The sequence below is a fragment of the Periplaneta americana genome, chromosome 17 (assembly GCF_040183065.1).
Source record: "Periplaneta americana isolate PAMFEO1 chromosome 17, P.americana_PAMFEO1_priV1, whole genome shotgun sequence".
NCBI lineage: Eukaryota > Metazoa > Arthropoda > Insecta > Blattodea > Blattidae > Periplaneta > Periplaneta americana.
In genome coordinates, this window is record NC_091133.1 from 11,348,392 (window position 1) to 11,361,339 (window position 12,948).

Consider the following 12,948-nt stretch of genomic DNA (forward strand, 5'->3'; position numbering starts at 1 on the left):
TATGTTAACAAAGATTGTGCCCCATAAAGCATATTACATTATTATCACAACAATAACGAAACAAAACGAAATAACAAACATTAAACTACAAAGTAAAATTAAAGCTTATGTATAATAGTCCATGAGTTACATAATTAGTCGTTCACTGGCATCACTTTCAGCTACAATCGCTCTGTCAAACAATCTCCGATATAAATGTATTTCATTCCTAGTATACTCCAAACTATTATCCCCTTTAGCGACATAAGATCGGAGATTTTCAGTGACTCGAACCACTTCTCCTGGTAGCCTTCTTTTAAACATAATTGACTGGCCAGTTTTGAATGAGGATCTTAGGCAAGCAGATTTATTATAGCATTGTTTCATTTTCCGCCTTTTTCAGCACACAACTCCTGATCCCTTTTATAATTAAGTTTGGGTTTGAAATAATTGAATGAACTATGAATGTTAGTACGAAGATTCCTACCTATAAGATTTGAGGCAGGAGAATGAATACTTTCTCGTGGTTTGTTATGGAAGTTGATTAAGCTGAATAAGGGTCTTCCCCAGCATCTAGAGAGTTCTTAAAAATTTTCGTCACTGGTTTAACCGCACTTCTCCTAGTCCATTGGACTGCGAAAAATGTAGGCTGACATAATACGCACAAAAGCCCACTCCTTAAAGAATTTATTGACTTACTCAGAATCAAAGCAAAGAGCTCTATCAGTGTAGAGTGTAAGTGATATGCTATGCCTGGCAAACACAGATTTGATTTTTTTTAATGACTGTGACACTTTTCAGATCTGGAAAATTAGGTACTTCAATATAATTGCTTAACACATCAGTCTATACTATAGGTTACCAGACATAAAGTCCAGGAACATAATATCCATGGAAAAATGTCCATGTTAAATCGTCCAGAGTCAAAATGTCCATAGTTCTATAATGTCTACTTCACTCTAATGTCCAGATTCAAAATGTCCATAGTAGTATAATGTCCACTTCACTCTGATGTCCAGAGTCATAATGTCCATAGCTCTATAATGTACACTATATCCATTGTTCATGGTAGTTATAGTAACCTATGTAAAAATTTTCAAATGCAGAACTAATCAGAACTGAATTTTTTAAAGACGGAACGAAATCCTCAGTTAGTGCCATCACAGAAGGATAAGCCACTTCTTTCTTTTCGTGGATACCTGTACCAACATCATGACTTTAATAGAGATAGGACAAAAATATATTGGCGATACAGGAATGTGAACCTCCCAACATGAAAGGCATGCAGCACACAAACGTGGTAGAAGACTGGCACAATCTTCTTCAACGCGTGATGGGTATACATCCATCCACTTGGCAATTTATACAGTTCCTAAAGCGTGAAGATAATGGAATTTGGACACTAATATTGCAAGCAAGAGTGAGACATACACAAATTAAAGAGCCGGGAATTAAATGTATTTGACGAATCAAAGACAAATTCTCCAGATTGCGAGAAACTACAACAGGTACAGTACAAAGAAAAAGGAGAAATTCTCTTAAATCTTAAAACTATTAGTTACCATCTTAAAAGTGGGACTCCGGTTCCCGATGATTAATTACTTATTTCTACGAATTAAGGAATAAAATTTATTGTGTTCTATTCAAGCAGAATTTTCCTTTGAACTTGGACATTATGGACGTTTGACACTATGGACATTTTGACCTAAAGGACGTTTTATCACATGGCCTTTCTGTCGTATGGACATTTTCACCATATGGACATTTTGATTTTATGGACGTTTTATCATATGGGCGTTCTGTAGTATGGACTATATATGGTGGAAGCATACTATATGGTGCTTTTGATAAAGGTCAAAAATGTCACAATCAACATCCATCTGTGTTAAGTGGGGTATATCAATATTTTTTAACACCGTTTTAGCTGTGTTGTCCTGACACTTCAGGCAAGTCTTGCAATTTTTAACAAATTTGTTTATATCTTGACTGATCCATAACCAAAACAAGTTGTGTTTGCTCGGCTCAACATTGTGTTAATTCCCGGATGACCAGTGTGTCAGTTTTGCAAGCATATCTGATATTGTAGCATTAAGAACTAAAGAAATGGTTCTCCATTTAAAATTATGCCGTTTACCACTGAGAGTTCTTATTTTGTGTTTAAAATATGGTTTACATTTATCCTGAGTGTCTTTGTAAGATGGCCATCCACCTTCAATATACTGTATGAGTTTAGTATATTGTATTTAGTGAAAATAAGTTAGTACAATAGATACATTTTTCGTCGTAATAAAACCTGTACTAAATATGTTCAACATTTTCGTGTAAGATATAATTAGTTCCCAACATATTTATAAATTGGAGAGATAGTAGTTCCTAGCATCTTTTATTAAGTATTTCTGTCCACACCTGTGGAGTAACGGTCAGCGCGTCTGGCTGTGAAACCAGGTGGCCCGGGTTCGAATCCCGGTCGGGGCAAGTTTACCTGGTGGAGGTTTTTTACGGGGTCTTCCCTCAACCCAATACGAGCAAATGCTGGGTAACTTTCGGTGCTGGACCCCGGACTCATATCACCTTCATATCATTCAGACGCTAAATAACCTAGATGTTGATACAGCGTCGTAAAATAACCCAAAAAAAATTAAGTATTTCCCAATTACTACTGTACTCTATTTGTTTAAATCACTTTCAATTACAGAAAACTTTCTTCAGTTGTGATGGATGTGATCAAGATGGAACCTGAGGTGGACCCATTGAACTTACAACCACATGATAAGACAGATAAAACACATGAAATTGAAGGGAATAAGGGTTTACCAGAGGTAAGCCTAAAAGCATTACTGTGTATTTCTTTCTTTATTATTTTTTTTTCTTTTCTTTTTCTAACAGTGGGAGAAGTGCATACATTTTCCACTTTATTATGTGTAGTAGACTAAATTAGAATCTAGCACAGTAATTAGCTGTTTCGTGTAATGCGTTGTCACTTGGACTGGTGGTACGAATTGTGCGTGGATTCAAGTCTGGATGTAGGAATAAATTTTCACACAGAGTTCTGTTAGTCTGTGTGACTGATGCTCACCCTGCATTATGATCGAGGAATACAGATGAAGGATGGGTGGAGCAGAGAAAAGTTATCTCTGGCACTGGGACTCGAACCCGGGTTTTCAGGTCTACGTGCTGACGCTTTATCCACTAAGCCATATCAGATTCCAGTTCCGATGCTGGATTCAGTCCTCTCAGTTGAAGTTCCAATCTTTGTTTCCCTCATGCACTGTGTCATAGATGTGTGACAGTGGCACAATGTCCAACACATTATGTCCAGAGGTGCACTCATTACGAGTGACTAAGTGGCCGGGATCCGATAGAAACTAAGAGGTGGAACTTAAACTGAGAGGATTCAATCCAGCATCGGAACTGAAATCTGGTGTGTGGCGTAGTGGACAAAGCATCAGCACGTAGAGCTAAAACCCGGGTTCGAGTCCCGGTGCCTGAGAGAATTTTTCTCCACTCTACCCATCCTTCATCTTATGATAATGCAGAATTCCTGCACAGAAATATCATATGTACTTCGGTACATCACAATAATAAGAGGAATACAGAGCCACAGTGAGTAGGTATAATGTCATCTGGCCTCAGAATTCAGCTGGAACAGTCTTGGGATCAATGTGCTGACCACACGTTATCCTCTGTACTGATTGGAGGATCTTCTATCTCTGCTGTGGATGTCAGCTGATTGGCCTTAGTAATATTTTGAATTTTGCGCCATGGAATGTTTTATCTATAAAGGAATATTTCTATGATTGTATGTATATATATATATATATATATATATATATATATAGAGGTGTTTCCCCAGCCCATAAATACAGTTTTTTTTTCCCTCCAGATACCTGGGTCCAAAAATCTCCATCTTCCAAGTCCCTCTTCTTCACACTTCTTCATATTTCTTCCAGGTGGCTTCCATTTCAAAACTTCTTCATTTAATTCGTTTTCTTCACTTTGTATTACATGATCATATAATTTTGTCTGCTGATCTTCAGTTGTAATTTGTCTCCTATTGTAATATTTCTCACATTATCTCCCCTTGATATAATTATATTATTACTCTTCTCAAGCGTCTTAAAATTCTAGGTCAGTGATGAGCAATTTATTTTTACGTTTCCTAGTTAGCATTCAAGCTTTGGCACACACGAAATACAATAATGTTAGCTTCCTTCGTTAAGATGATTCTTGTTTCCATATTTAAATTAATTAGTCTATTTCTTTAAATACGTAACTGATCTAAGGTAGGCCTACTTAAAGCTTTGTACTGTTAAAATTTATTGCCATTAATCCACAAGTGGTTAGTAGGACCATCACTCACATATTCCTTTTTTTTTTTCTTCATATTAAATTAGAAATCCCCTCTTTTAATCTTCTAGTTATCTGCCCAAACAATTAGCATTGTTTAACCTAAAGATAAATGCAACTTGAATATTAGCAAAGAGTAGATAATGTAATACATACATACATACATACATACATATATACATACATACACACACATACATACATACATACATACATACATACATACATACATACACACACAACCAGTCCAAAGGGATTTCGTTTTGAATATTCTATCATATCATAATGCTAGAGAGAGAAAATATTTATTTTCTTGGTCTGTTTAGTTTTTCTGATGTGTTTGTACATTGAAATAAAGTATATAGTTGTTTTCATAGCTGATCGAAAACTTTTGATCGGTAGTGTACATAGATACAAGCCACCGGCATGGTTCAGTCTGTTAAGGTGCTTGGCTGCCAGTCTGAAGTTGCGCTCGGGCGCGGGTTCGATCACCGCTTGGACTGATTACTTGGTTGGGTTTTTTTCCGAGGTTTTCCCCAACCATAAGGAGAATGCCAGGTAATTTATGGCGAATCCTCGGCCTCGTCTCGCCAAATACCATCTCGCTATCACCAATTCATCGTATCTAAATAACGTAGTAGTTGATACAGCGTCGTTAAATAACCAACTAAAAAAATACATACATACATGTGTTCCGCCGCAGGGTAAGTCTCAGGATAGAAAACTCAGCTTTCTCCAGTCTTTCCTGTTTTTTGCCTTTCTAGTCTCCAAATAGTTATGATTCATATATTCTAATGTTGTCCATCATCTGATATCTTCTTCTGTGATGAACTCTTCTTCCGTTCACCATCCCTTCCATTGCTTCCTTCACTAGGCCGTTTCTTCTCATCAGTGACCCAACCAGTTCCTTTTTCTCTTTCTGAACAGTTTCAGAATCATTCTTTCTTCACCCACTCTCTCCAACACAGCTTCAGTTCTTAGTTTGTCCATTTCACACTTTCCTTTCTTCTCCATATCACATTTCAAATGTTTCTAGTCGCTTCTCTCCACTTCGTCGTAATGTCCATGTTTCTGCCGCATACAATGTCACACTCCATACGAAGTATATATATATATGGATTATTATTATTATTATTATTATTATTATTATTATTATTACTATTATTGTATTTGTTAAGACTAAAAATTGAGAGTTTGAAACTGATATACTGAGCTAAAATCCAGGTTAACAGAGAGGGTTTGGAATTGAATGGGTTACATCAGCTCCTTGGGTATGTGGATGACGTGACTATGTTAGGACAAAATCCACAAACTATATGGGAAAACACGGGAATTTTGCTGAAGCAAGTAAAGAGATATGTTTGGAAATAAATGCCGAAAAGACAAAGTATAGGATTATGCCTCGTGACCAGAATATTGTACGAAATGGAAATATAAAAATTGGAGATTTATCCTTTGAAGAGGTGGATAAATTCAAATAACCTGGAGCAACAGTAAAAAATATAAATGGTACTCGGGAGGAAATTAAACGCAGAATAAATATGGGAAATGCGTGTTATTATTCAGTTGAGAAGCTTTTATCATTCAGTCCACTCTCAAAAAAAGCTGGTTCTTCTGTATGTTTGTGAAACTTGGACTCTCACTTTGAGAGACAAACAGAAGTTAAGAGTGTTTGAGAATAAGATGCTTAGGAAATTATTTGGAGTTAAAAAGGATGAAGTTACAGGAGAATGGAGGAAGCTACATAACGGAGAACTGCATGCATTTTATTCTTCACCTGACATAATCAGGAAGATTAAATCCAGAGGTTTGCATGGGCAGGGCATGTAGCATGTATGGGCGAATCCAAAAATGCATGTAGAGTGTTAGTGGGAGGCCAGAGGGAATAAGACCTTTGGGGAGGCCGAGACATAAATGGGAGGATAATATTAAAATGGATTTGAGGGAGGTGGGATATGATGGTAGGGACAGGATTAATGTTGCTCAGGATAGGGACCGATGGAGGGCTTATATGAAAGTGGCAATGAACCTCCGGGTTCCATAAAAGCCAACAGTAGGTTAGTTTGTAGAAAAGTAGTAATACTGTTTTTTAATCTTCAAATGGTACACTACATAACAAATCACATAACTGGTACAGTGGGACTGTAAGACCACTATATCTTAACTACAATATACTAATAATTTAACAATATGAAATAGCCTCGAATATTACACTGTATTAATAGAACCATAATAAACACAATATAATGAAAAAAAAAACTGAACAAAGTTATGTGAAAAATTATGATTTTTCATTCTTCCAAGACTTGGTCTCTTTTGAGTAGCTTGAACATAGTCATTTTCAGCGGAAATTCTGCATACTTTTTTGAACATTTGAGACAAATTGGGTGTTGCCACTTGTAGCAAGGATTTTTGTTTTACTCTTTAATTTTTAGGGGACACAACACACATTTTCCTCTTCTCAAAACCACTTCTTCAGCTGCATCTATTGCCTCTCTTTCATCAGGAAGTCTCAAAATTCTCCTTATTTTCAGTCTCAGTTCTAGAGATAAGGTGCTTGCTAGTCTTCCCTTCTTGTGGGGCTCAATCAGCGACATGGCTGTGCTTTTCATGACATGTAGTCTGTCACTATTAGCAGAATCACGATAGTTGCTGAATAGTAGGCCTACATAATTAATATTAACAAAACAAACTGTGAATGTTGTAGCTTGTATACTTAGTCAAAATGAAACTGGCCGGCCTCTTGAGCAGTTAAAATTGTCCCTTTGGGTGAGCATGCAGTTCACTACTGTAAACCTCTGTGCGCCGCTTTGGTTAACTCCATAATACAAGGCGCTGATTTGGGCTACCTCCGCAGCATGCTTTGAATCTCCGTAGACAATTTTTTTGTTCTCTCCTTTCTTTTATTTTTTACAACTCATTTTATTGTAATATCGTCAAATAATTTTGCTTATGTTAATTCATGTTACTTACAGAAAATTAGTGAAAATTTGTGCTTGTAATTTCAGGAAATCACGATATATTTTGCCATCATAATTATGGTTTTTCTTCTTGTATATACAATTACTACGTTTAGGCCTGATGATCACGAATTTAGGTTAGTATAATAATCATATTTCCTGCAGCACAACTTGCAAATTAATTATTGCCGATTATTTAATCGTCAACATATTTACTGAATGTTACTTAGATAATATATTGTAAGCAGCATGGATTAATAAAATGATTAACACAGCATTTTAATACCTCCACAGCATGCTTGGCGTGGAGCAGTGGTTAAACTACTTAACTTTTATGCAGGCAGTTCTCGTTCGAATCTCCATAATGAAATTTTTGTTTTGTCCTTTATTTTATTTTTACAACTCGTTTTAGTGTAATGTAGTCAAATAAATTTGTTTATGTTAATTCATGTTACTTACAGATAATTACAAAATTGGTGACAATTTGTGCTTATAATTCCAGGAAATGAGGATATATTTTGTCATCAGAATTATGGTTCTTCTTCTGTTTATATTTGCTACGTTTAGGCAAGAGAGTGTAAAGCAGCAGCGATTGATAAAATAATTAACACAGCATTTTAATACCTCCACAGCAGTTGAGCAGTAGCTAAACTACTTAATTTCTATGCAGACAGTTCGAGTTCGAATCTCTGTAGTGAATTATTTGTTTTGTCCTTTCTTTTATTTTTTACAACTCGTTCTAGTGTAATATAGTCAAATAATTTTGCTTATGTTACTTCATGTTACTTACAGATAATTACAAAATTGGTGACAATTTGTGCTTATAATTCCAGGAAATCAGGACATATTTCGTCATCAGAATTATGGTTCTTCTTCTGTTTATATATACTACGTTTAGGCCCTGATGATTACGGATTGAGGTTAATGTAATAATCATATTACCTGTCGCAGAACTTGCAAATTAATTATTGCCGACTATTTAACTGTGAACATATTTACTGAATGTTCCTTAGGCAAGAGAGTGTAAAGCAGCAGCGATTGATAAAATAATTAACACAGCATTTTAATACCTCCACAGCAGTGGAGCAGTAGTTAAACTACTTAATTTCTATGCATACAGTTCGAGTTCGAATCTCTGTAGTGAATTATTTGCTTTCTCCTTTCTTTTATTTTTTACAACACGTTCTAGTGTAATATAGTCAAATAATTTTGCTTATGTTACTTCATGTTACTTACAGATAATTACAAAATTGGTGAAAATTTTGCTTGTAATTCAAGGAAATCACGATATATTTTGTCATAATTATGGTTTTTCATCTTGTTTACAATTACTATGTTTAGTCCTGATGATCAGAGATATTTCCTGCAGCACAACTTGCAAATTAATTATTGCCGATTATTTAACCGTCAACATATTTACTGAATGTTACTTAGATAATATAGTGTAAAGCGGCAGGGATTAATAAAATAATTAACACAGCATTTTAATACCTCCATAGCATGCTTGGCATGGAGCGGTGGTTAAGCTACTTAACTTTTATGTAGGCAGTTCGCGTTCGAATCTCCATAGTGAAATTTTTGTTTTTTCCTTTCTTTTATTTTTACAACTCGTTTTAGTGTAATGTAGTCAAATAAATTTGCTTATGTTAATTCATGTTACTTACAGATAATTACAAAATTGGTGAAAATTTTGCTTGTAATTCAAGGAAATCACGATATATTTTGTCATAATTATGGTTTTTCATCTTGTTTACAATTACTGTGTTTAGGCCTGATGATCAGAGATATTTCCTGCAGCACAACTTGCAAATTAATTATTGCCGATTATTTAACCGTCAACATATTTACTGAATGTTACTTAGATAATATAGTGTAAAGCAGCAGGGATTAATAAAATGATTAACACAGCATTTTAATACCTCCACAGCATGCTTGGCATAGAGCAGTGGTTAAGCTACTTAACTTTTATGCAGGCAGTTCGCGTTCGAATCTCCATAGTGAAATTTTTGTTTTGTCCTTTCTTTTATTTTTACAACTCGTTTTAGTGTAATGTAGTCAAATAAATTCGCTTATGTTAATTCATGTTACTTACAGATAATTACAAAATTGGTGACAATTTGTGCTTATAATTCCAGGAAATCAGGACATATTTCGTCATCAGAATTATGGTTCTTCTTTTGTTTATATATACTACGTTTAGGCCCTGATGATTACGGATTGAGGTTAATGTAATAATCATATTACCTGTCGCACAACTTGCAAATTAAATATTGCCATTATTTAACCGTCAACATATTTACTGAATGTTCCTTAGGCAAGAGAGTGTAAAGCAGCAGCGATTGATAAAATAATTAACACAGCATTTTAATACCTCCACAGCAGTAGAGCAGTTGTTAAACTACTTAACTTCTATGCAGACAGTTCGAGTGCGAATCTCTGTAGTGAATTGTTTGTTTTGTCCTTTCTTTTATTTTTTACAACTCGTTCTAGTGTAATATAGTCAAATAATTTTGCTTATGTTACTTCATGTTATTTACAGATAATTACAAAATCGATGAAAATTTGTGGTTATAATTCGAGGAAAATCAGAATATACAATATTTTGTCATCAGAATTATGGTTTTTCTTCTTTACAATTACTACGTTTAGGGCCTGATGATGATGATGGATTTAGGTAGTATAATCATATTCACTGTAGTTCAACTTGCAAATTCATTATTGTCAATTATTTAATTGTCAACATATTTACTGAATGTTTCTTAAACAAGAGAGTGTAAAGCAGCAGGGATTAATAAATTATGTCCACACCTGTGGAGTAACGGCTAGCGCGTCTGGCCGCGAAACCAGGTGGCCCGGGTTCGATTCCCGGTCGGGGCAAGTTACCTGGTTGAGGTTTTTTCCGAGGTTTTCCCTCAACTCAATATGAGCAAATGCTGGGTAACTTTCGATGCTGGACCCCGGACTCATTTCACTGGCATTATCACCTTCATCTCATTCAGACGCTAAATAACCTAAGCTGTTGATAAAGCGTCGTAAAATAACCTACAAAAAAAAAAAAAAGAAAATTAATAAATTATCGTCTTGAGTGTTACTTCCATCTAGCGTCAAAAGTTTCTATTAACACGAAAAAAATAATAAAGTGAAAAGTATTCTAAGGATAAAAAAAACAGACGAAATCTTGTTATATTTTCACTGTTGCATTTAAAAGACAAAACAAAGAGTTTATTAGCTGCACGAAGATCAAAACTTGCAACCTCATGAACACTTAACTAATGCTCTACCACTACGCTAAGAGTACTACAGCAGTAAGAACAGCATTGTAACGGGCAATGGTCAGACTCCACTTGAGAACCTTTTATACAGTATATAGTGTTTGTGTTACATTATTCACTGTTTAAACATTCTGAAGATCTGTCTGTTTTAAATCTCGTATATGAATTATTTTCTCGGAATATTTTAATGATTAATAGTTGTGTTCCCCATTATAACTATTAGAAGAATATACACAATCTTTTGATGAAAGCCTGGCTATCCCAAGTGCTAACGGAAATACCCGATTCGAACTTAGCCTCTCAGATGCCAGCCAGTTTCATTTTGACCAAGTGTACATATCAATAGAAAGAAAAAGACTTATAATCAGCCTATACCCATATGAATATACAGGGACATCATTTTATTTTTACTTGCATTTTTATTGTACCTGCATTTCTGAATGTACTTCACTCCCACCCCTTCACTAATGTCCTTGCTCCCGTCAGACACACAAACTTACGGCCGCTGTTGCATTTGAAGTCTTCAAGCAGTGAAGTAAACACTGCAATGTATAGTGTGTTTCATAAATATGATTGCGTTTTCTATAGAAGAGAGAACCTATATTAATAATATCGTACTAAAAATTATATTCAAGAAACGATAAATTCAATTTCAGAGAATATGCTTCAAAATGTTTTTAATAATATGCGTATTGAATTGAAGCCTGCATTGTAATGAATGGCAACCATTTTCAGCAACTTGTTTAAAAATTCAGATTAGCTTTTTTTGAATTGAGGTGGCTAGAAGCAAAGGAATGCTAGTGACATTTGTAATAACATGAGTTAAGTGCATCCAGTGTAAGCAAAAGTATCCAAAATTTTAGTGGCAAAGGGATATTTTAATCGCATCACACATTAAAATTAAAAAAAAAAAATTTCACCGATTTTACGAAAGCTTAAATATTTAAACCCCATTTTCTCAAAAGTAACTTAAGTGCACTTACAGCCCTTTACTTATGACCCCCTCAATTTAGATGCACTCTCTATATTGTATGATAACATCAATAATTAATATGCTAAATAAAGTAGACATTACATAACGAACATAGCCGCCTGAAAAGTTGAGTTTTTGAAAAAAAATGTTACTACTCTACTGTATTTTGATAAATTCCGTAAAAGTGATGATCAAACTGAAAATCGTAATATTGTATTTCCCTACAACATAAATGGATACACTACTTTTCTCTCCTCCTATAGCTAGTAAAATGATTTGTTTACATATTGCACTAGTAACATCAAACTCCTGTAATGGAAGGGGGCAACAGTGTTTCCGAGTATAGCCAGGTTAATGTTAAAAATGTTGGTAAAAATAAAGTGATGTCCCTGTAGAATTATTGGCCCTGCCTATACAAAGAAATAAATAATGACTCACCCAACAATATTAGTAACGCAACTGCTATGCACGGTCAGTGAGATCACTTCTATAATTGAGGAGCGTTTTTGCAAAAGTCGATAGATGCAGAAATCAAGATTTTACAGAAATTACACTAAGTGACAGGACCTATCGAGTTTTGAAAAAATCCTGGAAGGTTTGGTAGTCTCTACATACGGTATGAATCAAGTTTTGGTAAATCTGATTTCATAGATCGATTCCGGAGATAGAAAACATACGATATCCATATGTAACTCACTATCGAAAATTTCTGCATCTATCGACTTTTGCAAAAACGCTCCTCAATTAGAAGCACAATAAATCAATATACAAGCAAGTACAAGACGGCCACTCCTTACACAGACTGCTTACACCCAGATAAGAAGGTAGATGAGTGCACGTGTCTGTTGCTTGATACGCCGGGAAAATATCTCATTGGATTTGCACCCTGCGGTTCGTGAGACCTCACTATACCAGTTGAGGGTTAATAAAAAAATTGGTTTTATTCAGGTATAAGCCAATTTGTGGGAATATGGCACACGAATAGCTCCATTCTGGGTCAATATCCGGAATCTAAGTTCACGAAAACCAAACATCCCAGAATGACGAAATCCCGGAAGATAATATACCCGTAATCATGAAGTCGAATATCCCGAAAATAAAAAATCACGAGAAGACAAATACCCGAAAGAATTAATTTTCCAGGACCACAAAAATAAATTGATTTAGTTGTCGCTTGTTAGGAAATCATTGATCCGGATGGGCTGTTCGCAATGGGTTTAAATTCTCCACTCTAAAAACGCAGTGTGTACACTTCTATAACCATCGTGGACTACATCAACATCCTGAACTGCGTCTTAATGGAGTGGAGTTGCAATATACATACACTGCGAGATTTTCGGGCCTTATCTTTGATTAAAATTAACGTGGGAGGCGCATATGCTTGATCTGAGAAGTTGTTGCGAGAAATCCTTAAATA

The 12,948-nt window shown here is 35.2% G+C and overlaps 1 protein-coding gene across 1 annotated transcript in view; it reads left to right on the forward strand.

Annotated features, from left to right (window-relative positions):
• Positions 1 to 12,948, forward strand: part of LOC138692776 (zinc finger protein 665-like) — a 42,633-nt gene that overhangs the window by 7,847 nt on the left and 21,838 nt on the right. The window contains exon 2 of the mRNA XM_069815976.1: positions 2,675 to 2,798. Within this exon, the coding sequence (XP_069672077.1) occupies positions 2,694 to 2,798 (105 nt within the window). The 5' untranslated portion in view covers positions 2,675 to 2,693. The remainder of the gene's footprint in view (positions 1 to 2,674; positions 2,799 to 12,948) is intronic.